Below are 17,637 nucleotides of genomic sequence, written 5' to 3' on the forward strand. Positions count from 1 at the left end.
CGTGCAAGTAGAAATTTGAGACTAGGGCACTAAAAGCTTAGTTATGATTTGGCAGTATAATTATGAGTAATTCTGCCCAGAATTGTGAATAACACATGGATCTGATTTTACTCGGTGAAATTCTGCAACTTTTTCAATTCCATGGGGATAACCAGACCCTTGACAACTTTCACTTCTTTCATCGAGCACATGGTAAATGTTCAGCGTGGGAGGGCTGCGGGTCCTGGGCAGCAGGTGGGGCGGGAGGGCTTCCGGGGCTCTAGAGGCGTGTGCCAAGAAGGGGGAAACTTCCATGCTCTCCCGTGCTGTATCTGTGTGTCCAACTGGTCTGACCAACACTTCTGCAGACAACCCTTGCCTAACCTGCACTTGGTTTTACAGACCAGCTTATCCAGATCGTAAAACCTGGCCTGGTGTTCCCGGGAGCACAGAATTTCTTGTGATTGAGTGGAGAAAAATCCCAACTGGGGATCTTGCTCTTTGAAACTCCTAATCCGGTCATCTATGTGGGCAGCTGGAGTTAGCAGAGACTAGGGAATGGTGCCTTGGGGTTGACTCGGATTGCAGTGGGAAGCCAGTCTTATGGGAGCTTCTGGCAGACATCTGGAGTCTTCATAGAAGGGGCAACTGGCTTTGGTGCATGGAGACGGGTAATACAGAGGTGGGGCATGGAAGGAACATGGAATCTGTGGTTACATGAAAGGGCAAATTATGCTGTTGTCAGATGTAAATACAAGGGTAGTCTAGATCTTTGACACGTATAACTGAGGGGGGTTGATGCCTTCGGCGTTCATGGAGGAAGCAGGTGAGCCAGCGGTCCTTGAGTGTTGTCCCTAGTTCCACATGAGGGCAAGTTGAGTTTAGTGGATCACACAATGTGGTCGCTGGGAGTCACAGAAGAAAGAAAGGCCTGGGTCACTGAGAGGTGCACTTGGGTGCTCTTACCAGGGTTCATTTAGAGCACCCTATGAGGGGCACCAAAGGACAGCTGAAGGCGGCAGTTGGGCCTCAGATCACAGCATGTGGTCATATCTGGAGGCAGCTGATAAGAACCCGCTACTGGGGGCACTTGGAGGAGGCAATTTGGTCCATTGTTGCTGGGTTACTGTAAGGAGTAGTGTATTAGGAGATCACTTGACTTGGAGGGTAAATAGGGCCGGACTGTGGGTTATGAGAGATGTGCCTGGGGAGGTGGGAGCATGGCATTGAAAGCTGGTAATTAGCTGCAGGGGGATCTGGGGCTCAGAGGAATGATACCTTTGGAAGCAATTGAAGATGGAGGCATTGAGAGGGCCATCTAGAGCATAGTAATAGATCACTTCAAGTGGTACTTAGACAATTTGAGCAGGGGGTCTCTGTGGCTGTTAGTATTTGGATGGGCAATGGAGACATAGCACGTGGAGAGAGGTATAGGGGCTGGCCAGCCTGCCAGTGGGAGAAGCTGATAGAATACACAGTGACAGCCTATGCCCCCTGACAGGTGCTTCTGGGAAGGAGGATAGGAGAGAGGGCATCTGTGGCCCAAAGGGGGGGGGGGTATTTGGAAGCAGTTGTGGTCGAGACATGGAACATGGGAATCTGTGGCACACACAGACCAGACCTCGGGACTTCAAAGATAGCAGTTGTGGTACAGGTACAGAGCCATTGCCCTGGGCACAGAGAAAGAGCCACTAAAGGGCAATTAAAGCAGACAGAGGAACCACTTTGAGAAGGCACTTAAGGGTAGTGACAGAGGATGGTGGTAACTGGGGTTAATTGGTGGTTAGGCCTGCTGAGGGGGTGTCTGTGGAACAGGAGTATGAATGACCAAATGGCACATTTGTGGCTATAAGTCACTGAAATAAGGTCCCTGGGACACCCGACATTTGGAGATGTGGGTCTGGAACAGGCATCAGGGGAGCTGAGAGAGGTGTTTCTTTTAGGGCATTTTGATTTGGCAGTTGGAGTGGGGCTGTAGAAGGCTGGTATCTGAGACATAGGAGGGGAGTGCCTGTGGGCATTAGAGTGGGGCTGTAGAAGGGTGGCATCTGAGACATAGGAGGGGAGTGCCTGTGGGCATTGGAGTGGGGCTGTGGAAGGCTGGCATCTGAGACATAGGAGGGGAGTGCCTGTGGGCATTGGAGTGGGGCTGTGGAAGGCTGGCATCTGAGACATAGGAGGGGAGTGCCTGTGGGCATTGGAGTGGGGCTGTAGAAGGCTGGCATCTGAGACATAGGAGGGGAGTGCCTGTGGGATAGAGATGCAAATCATGGACATCTTGGGCACTGAGGGAAGGAGCCTTGAGGCTGAGGGAGCAGTGCATGGGGATAAATCTGGGAGCATTCAGGGGACCCGAAGGGGACACACAGCTGCAGGATTCATGCATTGGGGGCTTTTGGATCTTGGGGAGTGAGTACCTGCTGGCAGTCAGGGGTGAGAGCGCGGTGAGGGTCATCTGTGGCATATAAGACAAAATGATGGAGGCAATATAAAGGTAATTGCTGGTGTGTAGACAGTGAAGAGTCGCCTGAGGCACAGAGTAAGAGACATATTTGGGAAAACTGGTCTCAGCAAGAGGTCAAATAGAGGGAGCAAAGGATCAATCAATCAATCAATTTCTAATTCGCGCCACATACCCGTTAAGGCCTGGGGTGGTGGGGGGGTGCTACTGATCGAAGAGCCAGGTCTTGAGAAGTCTTCTGAAGGCCAGCAGGGCCTTAGTCTATTGTAGGCTGGTGGGAAGAGTGTTCCAGGTCTTGACGGCGAGGTATGAGAAGGATCTGCCGCCGCCGGTGGCTTTCCGGATACGAGGAACTGTGGCGAGGGCGAGGTTGGCGGAGTGGAGGCTTTGGGTAGGGGTGTGGAAGCTGAGTCGGTGTTGAGGTATGTAGGTCCGGTGTTGTGTAGGGCTTTGTGCGCGTGGATGAGGAGTTTGAATGTGATCCTCTTGTTGACGGGGAGCCAGTGCAGGCCTCAGATGGGGTGTGATGTGGCTGCATCGGGGGACGTCGAGGATCAGTCGTGCCGAGGCATTCTGGATTCGTTGTAGTCTTCTCAGGAGCTTGGTTGTTGTTCCTGAGTAGAGGGCGTTCCCGTAGTCGAGTCTGCTGGTGACGAGGGCTTGGGTGACGGTTTTTCTCGTGTTGGGGGAGATCCATTTGAAGATCCTGCGGAGCATTCGGAGGGTGTTGAAGCAGGATGCAGAGACGGCGTTGACTTGCCTGGTCATGGAGAGGGTGGAGTCGAGGATGACCCCCAGGTTGCGTGCGTGGTCGGTGGGTTCCGGGGCTGTGCCTAGCGATGTGGGCCACCAAGAGTCGTCCCAATCTGATGGGGTGGATCAGAGAATGAGTACCTCCGTCTTGTCTGAATTCGTCTTCAATCTGCTATCCTTCATCCATTCGGCTACGGCCTTCATTCCTCTGTGGAGGTTGGCTTTGGCGGTGTGGGGGTCTTTGGTGAGGGATATGATCAGCTGGGTGTCGTCAGCGTAGGAGATGATGTTGAGGTTGTGTTGTCGTGCGACGTGGGCGAGTGGTGCCATGTAGATATTGAACAGCGTCGGGCTGAGGGAGGATCCCTGTGGGTCGCCGCAGATGATTTTGGTGGTTTTTGAGCGGAAGGGTGGGAGGCGGACGCTCTGGGTTCTGCCTGAGAGGAAGGATGTGGTCCAGGCCAGGGCCCTCTCTTGGATTCCGGCGTCATGGAGGCGTGCTGATAGGGTTCGGTGGCAGACTGTGTCAAAGGCTGCTGAAAGGTCCAGGAGGATGAGGGCGGCTGTTTCTCCTTTGTCCATCAGGATCCTGATGTCGTCCGTGGCGGCGATGAGGGCGGTCTCAGTGCTGTGGTTGCTGTGAAAACCAGATTGGGTAGGGTCCAGGATGTTGTTGTCTTCGAGGTAGCGGGTTAGCTGTTTGTTGACGATCTTCTCTGTCACTTATGCCGGGAACGGGAGCAGGGAGATAAACCGAAGGTTCTTGAGGTCTTTGGGGTCCGCCTTGGGCTTCTTCAGGAGGGCGTTGATCTCGGCGTGCTTCCAGCTTTCCGGGAAGGTTGCAGTTTCGAAAGAGCTGTTGATTGCTTTCCGGAGGTGGTGTGCGATGGTTGTGCTGGCTTTGTTGAAGATGTGGTGAGCGCAGGGGTCGGATGGGGATCTGGAGTGGATGGAGTTCATGGTTTTGATGGTTTCTTCGTCGCTGACGTGGGACCAGGTGGTCAGGCAGCTGGTGCGGGTGGTGATCGCAGGGGTGGTGTGCTTGGTGATGGGTGCGTGGGTGCTGGAGTTGAAGCTGTCGTGGATGTCGGCGATCTTGCGGTGAAAGAAGGTAGCCAGGGAGTCGCACAGCTCTTGTGATGTGTGATGATGGGATGTCGTTGGTGTTGGAGCTGGGGTTGGAGAGTTCTTTCACGATGCTGAAGAGCTCTTTGGTGTTGTGTGCATTGTTGTCTAGGCGGTCCTTGAAGGCGGTCCTCTTGGCGGTCCTGATGAGTTGGTGGTGTCCTGATGTGGGGCTTTTGTGGGCTGTGTGGCTGTCTTGTGTGCGGCCGTGGAGCCATTTCTTCTCCAGGTTCCGACCGGTGCGCTTGGACGTCCGGAGGTCTTCGATGAACCAGGCGGCTTTCTTGTTGGTGTGGTTAGTTGTGGAGGTCTTGAGAGGGGTGAGGATGTTGGCGCCGTCGTTGATCCACTGTTAGAGGTTGGTCACGGCGGTGTCTGGGTCGGTGGGGTCGGCGGGTGGTCTCAGGGCGAGGCTGGTAGTCAGTTGGTCCTTGGTGACCTTGCCCTCAAGGTGAAGTGGACGCATCTGTGGTCGGTCCAGTGGAGTTTGGTGGTGTGGTTGAAGGAGACGTGGGGGCTTGTTGAGAAGATGGGGTCCAGCGTGTGTCCGGCGGCATGGGTGTGTGTCGTCACGAGCTGTTTGAGTCCGAGGTTGGCGAGGTTGTCGATCAGGGCGATATAGCTGGCATCGTTGTTGTTCTCGAGGTGGAGGTTCAGGTCCCCGAGGAGGATGTAGTCCGTGGAGGTGAGGGTGTGGGTGCTGACTAGGTCGGCGAGGGTGTCGCAGAACTGTGGTCGTGGTCCGGGTAGTCTGTAGAAGAGTGTTCCTCTGAGGGTGGTGTTGGGGTCGGTGTGGATCTGGAAGTGCATGTGCTCGGCGGTGGTGAGGGTGTTGTCGGTGTTGGTCGAGACTCTGAGGGTGTCCTTGTGGATGATGGCGATTCCCCCTCCAACTCCGTTGGTGCGGTCTCTGCGGGAGATCTTGTAGCCATGTGGGATGGCTATGGCGATGTCTGGTGCTGAGGTGGCGTTCAGCCAGGTCTCCATCAGGAAGGCGACATCGGGAGTGGTGGAGTCTAGGAGGTCCCAGAGTTTGATGGCGTGTTTGCGCGCGGAGCGGGTGTTGAGGAGGATGCAGCGGAGGTGGTTGGGTTCTCTGGCTGGTGGTTTGGAGGGCGGGATGCTGGTGAATCTGCAGTTCCGGCAGGTGAAGGGCCCTTGGGTGCATTTCGGGGTGGCCTGGTAGCAAGGGTGGTCTTGTCCGGTGTTGAGTGCGCGGAGGGTGCCGGAGTCGTAGTGCAGTCTGGTGTTGCGGGGTCCTGGCGCTGGGCGCGGTCGGCCGCAGATGGGCCTGCCTTTGGCGCGCCGGCGGCACGCCCGCTGCGCGCGTTCGCTGCACTTCCATGCGGTGTCCTCCATAAATGGCGAAGTAGGAGGGTGGAGCAGCTGGGAGGCGGGAGCGCGACGGCCAATGGGTGGAAAACCGAAAGCAAGGGGGCGGGGCCGCAGGGGAGCAGCGGAGAGAAGCGAGAGTCGCGGGGTACAGAAGAGGGGGGAACAAAATACAGGTACAGGGGGAACAATAGGGCTGGACAAAAAACGTACTAAGTAATACAGAGGAAAAAAGGCAGAACACAGATCAGGCAGCACAGGGCTCACCAGCGGCGAACTCGCGGCAGCAGCGGTGAGGGGCAGAGGACACAGGCGCACAAGAGGAGCCGTGCGGCATGTGGAGCGATCGGCCCTGCAAGCAGAGTCAAGGGTCACAGCTCACCGCCGCGCGGTGTCCTTCATAAATGGCCAAGTGGGAGGGAGGAGGAGCTGGGAGGCGGGAGCGGGCGGCCAATGGGCGGGAAACCGAATGCAAGGGGGCAGGGCCGCAGGGGAGCAGCGGCGGGAAGCGAGGGTCGGGGGCACAGAAGCGGGGGGAACAAAATACAGGCACATGAGGAACAATAGGGCTGGACAAAAAACGCACTAAGTAATACAGAGGAAAAAAGGCAGAACACAGCTCAGGCAGCACAGGGCTCACCAGCGACGAACTCGCGGCAGCAGCAGTGAGGGGCAGAGGACACAGGTGCACCCGTAGGAGCCGTGTGGCGTGTGGAGCGACTGTCCCTGCAAGCAGGGTCAAGGATGGTAGAAGCACAGTCCTTCCTGTCTCTTTTAGGCCAAATAATTTGGGTATGGCTGTACAGTTACCACAAAGTATTAAGGGGAGTCGTAGGACACAGGTGGCTGAATGGTCTGGTTGTATTGAAAGATGCAGCAGAGCCCACAGCATGGGTACATTGGTGGGTGGAAGCTCAGTGTCTGGAGCAATTAAGATCTGTGAGGACCGCAGATTGGGATAACAGGGGCATAGAATGGAAGTCAAGCAGAATGATTGGTAGCTTGCGAACATTGAGAGGTAGAGAAGAGGTAGCGCGTGTGGCAGAGTGAGCGTGGCATGGGAGAAGTCAGGAGGCATAAGCTTCTGGGTAAAAAGAGATTCTCCAGCGTACTGAGAGAGTGGATTTTGGGGAAGGAAAGGAAGGTACTGGGGGTGACTGCTAGCAGGGTACAGTGTTTGTCCCACGTGGAGAGGCAGCAAGACTGCAGGGTAAAGAGGGACAGGGGATCACTTATGTGTTCAACAGAGGAGACTTGTTTTGTACTCAGGGAAGTGGCATCTAGGGATAACTAGAGGGAATGATTTTTGATGAAGACACGTCATCCATCGGTGGTACATGTATAGGGCAGGAGGGCATTAAGGAAGCATCACCCTAGCGGTAACTGAGGGACACGCAGCGGGCAGTCGTTACCGGGGATGTTAAAGGAAGATTTCATTGTGAGAACTGGGAGCACTTGAGGGCACGATGTGGGAAGACTTGCCACAATGGGGATGGGTGTATGCGCACAAGTAGCTTTCGGGTACGAAGCATCTGAGTGGGATTCGAGCTGGGTGTAGATGAACATTACATTGTAGTAACTGTGATGACACAAGGGAATTGGCAGTCTGGGGCCTCCAAAGGGGGGATTTGGAAGTCTAGTTTACACAGAACATTCCTCTCTCAGATGGCTTGGTGTTTCCCTAACTGCATTCTTACAAAGACTTGAGACTTTTACTAACATTTCCAGCGTCCCCACTGCGTGACAGAGATCTTCATTTGGGTGTTGGGTTTGTAGAAAAGTCTACTTCCTGTAAACACTGGGCAGTAGAATCAATTCATAGGGTACTAATGGCCAAAATAATTCACTATCAGATAATGGACTTGCCACAGAAATCCAGGGCTAATATTCACCACAGCTGCACAGCACAAAGAAAAATTATGAGGATGCCTCTCCCTACAGTGAATCAAATACTTACAGTGCCAATGAAATGTTCGGCGAACAGGCAACACTGCCTGCATCATGAAAGACAGTTACAACAGCAAATCATTTGAGTGCAGCTGATCAGGATGGTTGGGGGGGGGGGGTTCTGGGTTGATGCCACTCCTCTGCATATTGTTGGTATGATCTCTAAGAGACAACTAAAGCTGCATCTAGACAGAAATAAAATGCACCATTTTCTTTGTTCTCTAGTTGTTCCCTCGATTACAGACATTTCACCCCAAACCAAGAAGAGAATGTTTTAGTGTTAAATCTGTTACAATCTTTCGACCACATGTCTCACATGAAAGCTGCAATGTTGGCAAATTACATTAAAATTCAACCTGATCGGTAGGACAGCATTGTGAAATTCAGAACACTGGACAACCAAGAATACTCCAGAACAGGAAAGGCCCTACCGCAACTAGACCACAAACCTACACTGCAACTTGACATGGATGGGGGCAATGTTGCTAGTAAACATGGCTGCTCTCCTACATAAACTTGATCATCAATGACTTTTAAAGTCACAGTATATGTCAAGAAGTAGCTTGGAATTTCAGAGATGGGGCATAACTGCGCCAGACCCCTGTGAAAACATAATCATTCCTGACATCAGACCTGAATCTGGACGGGACTGGCAGCTTCTCCAAGGAAATGGGTGACTCTTGCCTAGGAAAGGGGTAGACTGTATACCTGAACAGCTTTACTTAATAGGTTTGTCCTGCTTATTAGCTGAGTTATCCTTAGATTATGTGCCTTCTTCGACTGATTGTAGTTTTCATCTATGCTCTTATAGTTGGGGACTTAAAAATTGCATGCCTTCTTTAACTGCATGTAATTGCCTACTCCCATGAAGCAATGAAACACTACTACTACACAAACTGACAACTGTGCCAAAGGTGGTATTCGTATTCAGTTAGAAATACCGAGAAACAATGCCTACCGTCCCCACCAGGGATTGTTACTCAGCAGTAATCCCCCAATCAGCTATACTTTTCCTCTTCCCTCTGTGGTGCAGGCGAAGGCTATGGTAATCTGCACTGATTCCTGGATACTGCCAGTGCGGCTAACAGTAAATCTTGCTTTGAGGTAAGAGGGCAGCCAAGTGACAGAGCTTTGTAGGGTGGGGAGGCAGGATCGCTGCACAACTATTTGCAGAGAAACAAAGAAACAGTATCTTGGAAGCAATACTACTACTCTTAGCAATATAAACTAGTGAGCATTATTCTGACTTTCCTATGCTGACTGGGCCCCCCTTGCATTCTCTTTAATCCGCCACTTTTATGTGAGCAAACAAAACTAAGAAGTAAAGTTTTCATCACAACTGGCTTGATATTTATGCTAGTGACCTTGTTGTTGTTTCATTAGTCACTTTGAAATATTTGTGCCTTCAAAAAGGGAAGACCTGGTTTGGCAGGTTGGGTTGGACTGTTCCCATAAGGAACAGGGTCAAGACTGATTTGCATATGGCTGGATCTAAACTAGGGCGGCGAAGTGAGCTTAAGAACGATGATGGATTCAACCCAGATCTGTGATTGTGGTTGAGTGTCTGACACGTTTCAGAGCTCGGTCCATCATCGCCTTGTGTTTGCTTCAAAAAGGGAAGTGTTTGTGTTTACATTTATATGCTGCTGAACTTGTTATTGTGTTACCAGTCACTTTCAAATATTTGCACCTTCATGCACAACCCAAAGGGGCATGGGTGAACTAACCTGGATTGTTAGCTGCTTCCCGCTGTACTAGTTATTGTTTTAACAATCACTTTGAAATATTTGCACCTTCATGCACAAACCAAAGGGCCACAGTTTGATTGAACTGGTTGGATGTTTCTAGCATGTTGCACTTCTTTTTGTTTGACAAGTCACTTTAAAATATTAGTACCTTCATGCACAAACAAAAGAAGGGATTGTTTGACTAACCTTGCTACATTTTTGCTAACTGCTGGACTTGTTTTTATCTTGCACTTTCGAAAGTATTTTCACATTGATTCAAGAAGAAAAGGGGATTGTTTTACAAAACACACTTGATTTTTGTATATTGCTGCACTAGGGATTGTTTTTTTAGGCACTTTGAATGTATTTGCACTTTTTCCATTGCTTCACCAACTACAGTTAGTATAGATTCTGTCTTTAGGTACTTGCTAATATAGTTTGTTTTTATTCTACATGTGTTGTTGTTTGCACTTGTCTATAATACGTGTGCCTTAAGTCTTGTAATTACCATTATTTATACTACAGACATGATAAATACAAACAGACAAACATTTGCTTCAACGTTCTGAAGCATCCAAGCAGTTTTTATCCTCGGCCATGTTGCCTGCCTGTTTTTGTCCTGCTTATTAAGAAAGCCACTATGGCAGAAATTGAAATGACTTCCTCGGTTCATTTTAAATACTAAAGAGTGCTTAATATTGTGCACAATCCTTGACAGACGCAAGTGTGTGTCATGCTGATAATTCACGTCAGTTCATTTCTATTGGAGCTGGCAGAATACTGAGTTATATCTTGTGTACCACTTGTGTATATTGTCAGTCGAGTCTGTAAATTGCAGGTTTGGGATATCTTACACATTTTCTAATTATTTTCCCTCAATGTCAATTCTAATCAAGACCCCATGTAGTTATTCTGTGTTCTTCGGTAATAGGCATTTCCTCAGACAGTTGGATCGCTCCTTAGCATTGTTCTGATTGCTGTCTCAGTGAAATAATCTGCTCTTGACAATGATGTTACAAATGGTGTAGCTTATATGTTAAGACTCTGCCTCACTTTCTTAATAAAACTTTGAGCAAGACAATATAGAGGCATTTTATTAAATGTTGGTGGTTTCAATTCAAAATATACCAGCGTTTTTGGCGGTGGGGCAAAGTGGTAGATGGTGGGCTGGGGGGGAGGGGCATCCATGTACTTGGCAAGGGAACCCCACCCCCTGGGGTTTGTTACGCCACTGTGTTCCTTAAAGAAAATGTGAGTGCATTGAAGTTCTGTCTAGATTTACTTAAGCGTTTGTTACATTTTCTTCATAGGGCATTACAAATCCTTGAAGGATACCCACAGTTATATTACAACAGGTATGTATGTCTTTGAGAAAAATTTATTTTGGAAATATTTATAATGCCCTTTGTGGTTTAAGACTGTTCTTTCATTATCTTAGATTTTTTGAACTGTTTAAAGCTAAGTTGGGCATCCTGGGAGAAAGTGAAGACGATAAAACTGTGATTGTAACCTTTTTAAACGTAAGTGCATTACTGTTTTCCCCCCCTTCGCCATCCCTATAATTATGCCATTTGACCTTTTCCTGAAGAGAAACTACTTCACCTGATGGCATTATGAATTATTTTCCTTAGCTGATGGAAGACACAAAGGCAGATTTTACCATGACATTTCGGCAGCTCAGTGAGATCACCCAGGCCCAGCTAGAGGATCTCAGCATTTCCCAGGTACTCCTTCCTGACATTTGTGTGTTCAGTCTAACGCAACAAAGGTTTTCTAACACTGCAATATTACATTTTCCAAGTGCAATGTATTAAGGCTGTCTGTGGGACTCTATGGCATACTGAAAGAATATTTCAGGTTTTCTTCTCTCTATGCCTTGCTTGTATTAGATTTATTTGCTCTTAGCGTTCAAAACACATCGGGCAGTTTGATAGCATCTTAAAGGGCCGTGCCACCTCTCTATGATATTTGAACTTCCCTCATCTAGAAAAGTTCCTAATTTGCTTTTTTCTAACAAACATTGGGAAAGCCAATTGGTCTCATCTACACGACTTAGTGGCTTTGTCTATGTTTTTTAGCCATGTTGTGCAACAGCCTTTTGTTGTCCAAATAAGAGCATGAATCCTTGTATAGTTCTGTTGACCCTGTCAAACGTTCTGTTGTTTTGGAAACTCTATAATGAAACAATAAGATGAACTTGCTTGAGAGAACTTGGTCTTTGTAAGGCGCAACCAGCTCGAGAGGCATCTCAGCACGGACAACACTGAAACAAAAGAAAGAAACATGGCCTTCCTGAAAATAACCACTTAGGACTGAGTGAACAGCCATGACTTCAGAAGCTGTCTGAAAGTAGTAAGGTTGGTAGCTTGCTTTAGAGCGAGCAGAAGACTGTTCAATGCCTTTGCCAAAGAAAAGATGTACATCGTCCCCCTAGTTTGTACACTGAACTTCGGGATAGCTAGAAGATTATTACAGGTAGACCTCAATGTTCTCAGTGGACGGAAGGGCACAAAATGATGAGATAGGAATTTGGGACCAGTATGATAATAACCCCTGTGCACAATTGTTAAAACTTCAAAAATAATCTGTTTATCAACGGGTAATTAATGGAGCTCTTGCAAACCCCCTATGATTGAGCTTTGACAAGGGACTTGAAGTACCAGTCTCATTGCAGCATTTTGTACCACCTGTAGCTGCACCTGTATTATATGATATGGCTGCGGAGCCCTATCGTGTAATACACTTGCAAAAACTGGCTTGGGTCCAATCAGGCTCATTTGTAAACCTTAAGCTCAACCCTGGGTAGCTGTGGCTTTGAGAAGCAATCCCTCACGAAAATACCTTCTGTAAAGCATTTAACAGCACCAAACAACAAATTAGGAAAGTCACACAACAAGAAATAGAAACAACAACAGTTTATATAACTCGAGCATATTTTTATGAATTTTAGAGACTTTGATGATCAAAATGCACCAGGGGGTTCTGGAGATAGAGATTTTTGAAGCTATAAATACTTTTAAATGCAACAGCAAAGAAGCATTGGCCAGCATAAAGTTTGTAAACTTTTCAAACGTTTGAAAGAATTAGTTTGGCAACTTAGGCCCAGCTTGGGCAACCAAATCTGACAGGTTGGAGGTCTAGGTGGCCAGAGAGGATACTTCTGAAAGTAACCTGGAGTATACAGGCAAAAGATGCTCAAAGGATTCTCCGGTTAAGGTGCAGTCGACGGGGTGTCTTTGTGGTGTACTCTCGGTTCCCGGGTGATGAGGTGTGACTTTGGCCACGTAGATCGTGGTCCTCTACATTGCAGTTGCAGGACAATTGATGGCGAGGTACTGGTCACCTTGCACCGAGGTTTGGGCAAAATCCTTAGGTGGGGGCTAGTGCCCCTTGAGTATGACGAATCTGGACTCTTATAGCACTCCCGGGCTTGGCAGATACGGGTACAACATTTGGCTAGCTCCGATTTGTCCTTTTGTGTGCCCAACGACTGGTAGTGGCAAGACTTTTGCTTGGCTATCAATTTGTTGGTTTGGGCTGCTGCAGGTCTTAATCCTTGGAGACACTACTTTGTTCTAGAATTAACCTTTCCCCGGGTCAGGAGCTGCAGGCACAGTCCAAACTTTACTAGCCCACAGTGCAGCAGGTGCAGTCCTTCCGACCGTGCAGCCTCTCTTTGTGTGGAGTCAAGGGTAGTAGGGCAGTACTTCTTCGGTCCTTTATTCAAATCCGATGTGATCCGTCGAGTAGGAAGCCATATTTACTTGGAAAGTGTGCTGAAGGGACCATGCAGTCACTAGCCAATGGGTTACTGGGTCCCCTCCCTTCTGGTGGCATGTTTCCTGCAATGTGTGACATCTGGCTATCCCAGTATGCACTATTCTACCCACAAATGTCCGGACCCTTCTTCAGTCGTCCGGAGTTTGGTAACCTACCTTAGAGGTGGGACTACCTGTGGGTTACACGCATACTGGAAAACTAGTTTGGGGATGGTATTTTCCCTCCCTGTCCTTGTCTGCAACTTGTCTGCAGGAACAAAAGGCATCCTGCTCAGGAGTATTGTTGCAGGCGGCCCTTCAAAGGAGGCTTCTCCTTTGAAGGTCGCCTTTTGGGCTAACACACCAAGTGGCCTTCCTGGGCTAGGCGGTAACATCTCACTCTGCGTCAACTGCCTTTTCTCCTAAGCCTGGAAGTCATTCATGCGTTTCCCCAGGCGGGCAGAAAGTTGTCCGTGTGCAGAGGCCTTTGTGAGGCCACTGGACTAGCTGGACACAGAGTGGCAACTTTCTAAAAGTTGCTCACTTTTAAAAGTGACATACATTTCGACTTGGGTATCAAGTCAGATCTAATGCCACAATTAATTTGATATCTTACAGTGCCCAAGTAGGTAGTCCTATTCAGATTTTAGCCAGGCTGGACTGCCAGCCGGCAAACCCTGTGTTAGCCAATAGGGCTACTAACCTTTCCCCAGCAAAATGACAATTTCAAAGTGTTGCTGTTAAGGCATATCAAAAGATGTATTTCTTACTTAACAATACATAGCATCCTGCCATTGGTTTCCATAGGCCTTCCTTAGGGGAGACTTATATTTAGGGTTAAAGGAGTGGTTGCGCTTTTCCATTGGTTTTAATAGCAAAGTCGAACTAGCAGTGAACAGACTGCTCTTCTGGTATGCAGTGGCAGGCTAGGAGCCATTTTGTCCTTTGTTACACACAGGGTGGGGCAACCAGTGCTGCAGCCCTGTGGGGGCACTCTGTCTTGCATGCCCTGGGTGTTCTGGCCACCATATTCTAAAGACTTACAAGTAAATCAGCACTTGCCAATTGGGTATAGCCAATTTGACATACACTTTGTAAGGGTTAGGAACACTGGCACTGACGTCTGGAGAGCAGGCCTCGGTGCAAGTCGCAAAACCAACAGCATCAGTCCAAAAATGTGGGGTAAACATGCAAAAAGAGGCATTTCCTTAAGCAAACCTAAGGAGACTATTGCAGTAGTCAAGCCTTGAGGTCATGAACAACCAACTTCCTTGCTGAAAAGGGTAGAAAGTCAACAAATGTTTTTAAAGACTTAATCACAGAAAAGCATACCTCATACACAGTATTTACAATGGGGTAAAAAGAGATATCATTGTTGAACTTGACACCCAAGTTCTTCACTACCTTATTTGGTGCGGGGAAGAGTATGAGGCTATCATGATTGTCATTCTGAGATAGAGAACGGATGATGTTTAATACCTGTGAAAATCAAATCATTCCTCATGTACTGTGAATCAAATTGTACAGAGTTATCCAAGGCCATGGCCATGATCAGATAACCCTTGATCTCACTGAGAGCTGTTGTGTTCCACAACTTGGAATAAGAGACTTCCTTTGAATATTAATCCACAAGCACCAAAATGTGATTCATGCGATTCGGCATCCCCCTGCATTGAAGCTATAAACTTGATAGACACTTTTTCCCCATGCCTAGTGAGTAAACCCAGCAAGTGTAAGGGCAGTGTTGTAAATCTTGAAATGTGTGTCAGTGCTGGCTGCGTCATAGCATTTTTTTTTTTTTTTTTAAACTTTCAGCCATGCTGCACAGCAACCTTGCTGCTGTACAGCATAGCCGAGCAAGCCAACACGGACAACAGGAGGGGGGCAAGGCAAAACAGACAACAGGAGATAGGGCAAGTAGAGGCCAGCCAACACGGACGGCGGGGGAACATGGAGGAGGGAGAAGTACAGAAGGGAGTAAGCTGAATAAGGCACACTCTGTTAGAGCCCTTAAATACAAAGAAAAAAAGTAGCTCTTAAAAAAATGAGCAGTGGAAAAAGACATGTATTGCATACATGCTCTTATGGAGTTAAAAACACAATAAGAAGAAGTAAGCCTACAGCTGCTGACCAATAAGAAGCAATCAAATGAGAGTGACAATAAAGCCAACCAATGGAAAGTAATGGGTGGTCTCTAAGCCCACTGATAGAAAACAAAAGGTCTCGAAGAGACAGCACTTTTGCTGATTAGGCGACACCTAATAAACATACTAGTAAATACAATCTGGCGTACTAGCGTAACACAGAAAATGTAAATGTTACAGGATAAAATTAGTCTTCTAGGCAAAGTTTGCTATAACTGTTGAGTATTTATGCGCTACCATATTGGGTATTCCAGTGTAAGGTATGTCTGGCCGAAGCAGGAGCGAGGTACAGGAACTATCTTTGCCAGTTCTCAAACCTCTTCATGGAAGATGCTGTGAAAAATCTTATTCTTCCCCACTCAAACGGGCACCTTCAGATGTGTGAACTAGCAGAGTGTCATCCAATCAAGTTTGCAATTGTCTTTGAAAGTGCAATTTAACTACTTTGTGATCCCAGCAATACAAATTTCCCATTGCTAACTTTTAAATCTGAATAGAAGAGAGTAGCAGGATGTGGGAGTGGAAACATTGATTATTCCATACATAAGAAGCCCACCTTTGTGACCAAGCGTTCAGGACAAAGTATGCCACTCTGCTGTAGTTGAGCGAATCTTCGAGAGCAAACCTCTTTCCGTTACATCTGACCCAAGTCATAGAACAACAACCACATTCTGACATATACAACCACAAGGATAGGTTGGCACCACCCATAGCCAAATTATATCTCTGAATTATAACATTCATTAACACATCTTCCCCCGCAACAAAAGAAACAAATAGACCCTACAAGACCCAGAAGCACGCCTACTACTTCATAAAATAATCATTCAAGTATTTAGAAAGCTTAGAAACTCTTAAAGATCGATGCAGCAGAGTGTGAAATTATTGAATAACTTTCCCCATAACTTAGTTTTTTTAATTGAATTTCAATGGTTCTATATTTGTATGGCTCTCCTAATGTTTCAGCAGCTGGGAACTTCCACACATGGTGTGTTTGCTGTCGAAAACATTGTGCCGGGGCAACCTTTAACTGTCCCAAGCCTTTTTTTCTTGCCTGTTTTGGAGAACAAAGGTAGTCGGTAATTCTTGACAGCTGGATCAGTATAAAACAGGGCATCAGACTATTTGTTACCTGTCTCACACCTCCTTGGAAAAAAAAATGGTGACAGTCAATGAGGATTGGGTAAACTAAACCTTCCACTGCACACTATTCGCTAATCTTAAGAAGGTTGTGGGCTAATTTCTCGGAGCTGCTTAATCCTCGTATATTTTTTTAGCGTGGAGGAGGCCTGGAAGAGCAGGGAGCTGGCCCATTGCCTTGTTTGCAGGTGAAAGGAATTAACCTGGTCAGCTGTCATATATATATCTCAGGCCATGTTGTGAACCAAGAAGGAGCAATGCCACTGACACCTGCTCCCTGTTCACTGTTGCAAATGGACGGCGGGCTCAACTCGCAGCTATGCTAGGTCACCTGGGCCCTGCACCTCTACTCTTTCATTTGCAAATTGTGATGTAGTGGCTTCCACAGTGCTGTATGCCTATGTAATTTATATGTGTGTGTGATCACATGTGATGGTGTACTCAATGGTGGGTTCATGACCATCGAGGGATTTTTCAAAAGTTGCAAAAAATAAGAGCTATCAGACTATGCAAGAGCTGTTGATCAGTAAACCTTTACATTTTTAATATCTCCCAGAGAAATTAAAAACATCCTACACTTGCCCAAGAGTGGGGTGGAAGGGATATTTAGTGCTCCTACTTCTTACCCAAAATTACGGGGGGTGGATTTTGTACCCCTTCCCAAGAACAGGGTTAGATTCATCAAGGGTAGAGGTTATTTGATGGGTCCCCTTGACCTGAGTGGGAAATATGTATAAGCTTTGTTGCCTTATCCAATGGTAGGGTGTTCTTGACCTCACCTTTCCCAAGAGTGGGGTGTATTTTAGAACACCCTGCAAAGTTCAAAGGTAGGGGTTCATTCGATCCCCCCACTTTGCCCCTTCCATAGGATATTTGTTACTACCGCCTTGCCTTGCCCAAATGTGTATTTGTCTAGCCCACCTTGGCCAAAGCCAGGGACGAGTTTGTAGTCCAAAATACCCTGTCAGTTGTACTGCTCCTACATTAGCCTTGAAAAAATGATGAAGGTGGACTAATCCTGGCAGAGCCCTTTGAGGTGCGAGTCCCCTCTATTGCAGGGGCTTCAAGCGGTCAGCTAATCCTCGAGCTTTTATAGAGCTCCAATAATACAGGTCACAGAGGGAAACCAATTCGTGAGCAAAGAGATCCTTCAAAATAAACTTAGGGACATTTTAATGAAGGAAAGCTCAACATTTTTGCTAAACAAATTAGAGCTGTAATTAAGTATATCTGTTTAAATATTAGATTTAAAGACATTTAATTGGCATTGT

At 47.6% G+C, this 17,637-nt stretch overlaps 1 protein-coding gene across 1 annotated transcript in view; it reads left to right on the forward strand.

Annotated features, from left to right (window-relative positions):
* Positions 1–17,637, forward strand: part of LOC147688747 (uncharacterized) — a 380,809-nt gene that overhangs the window by 275,343 nt on the left and 87,829 nt on the right. Inside the window, exons 14-16 of the mRNA XM_086941654.1 lie at positions 10,635–10,679; positions 10,763–10,844; positions 10,956–11,048. Coding sequence (XP_086797780.1) covers positions 10,635–10,679; positions 10,763–10,844; positions 10,956–11,048 — 220 coding nt within the window. The remainder of the gene's footprint in view (positions 1–10,634; positions 10,680–10,762; positions 10,845–10,955; positions 11,049–17,637) is intronic.

Source organism: Lissotriton vulgaris, chromosome 10 (genome assembly GCF_964263255.1).
Source record: "Lissotriton vulgaris chromosome 10, aLisVul1.2, whole genome shotgun sequence".
Classification (NCBI taxonomy): domain Eukaryota; kingdom Metazoa; phylum Chordata; class Amphibia; order Caudata; family Salamandridae; genus Lissotriton; species Lissotriton vulgaris.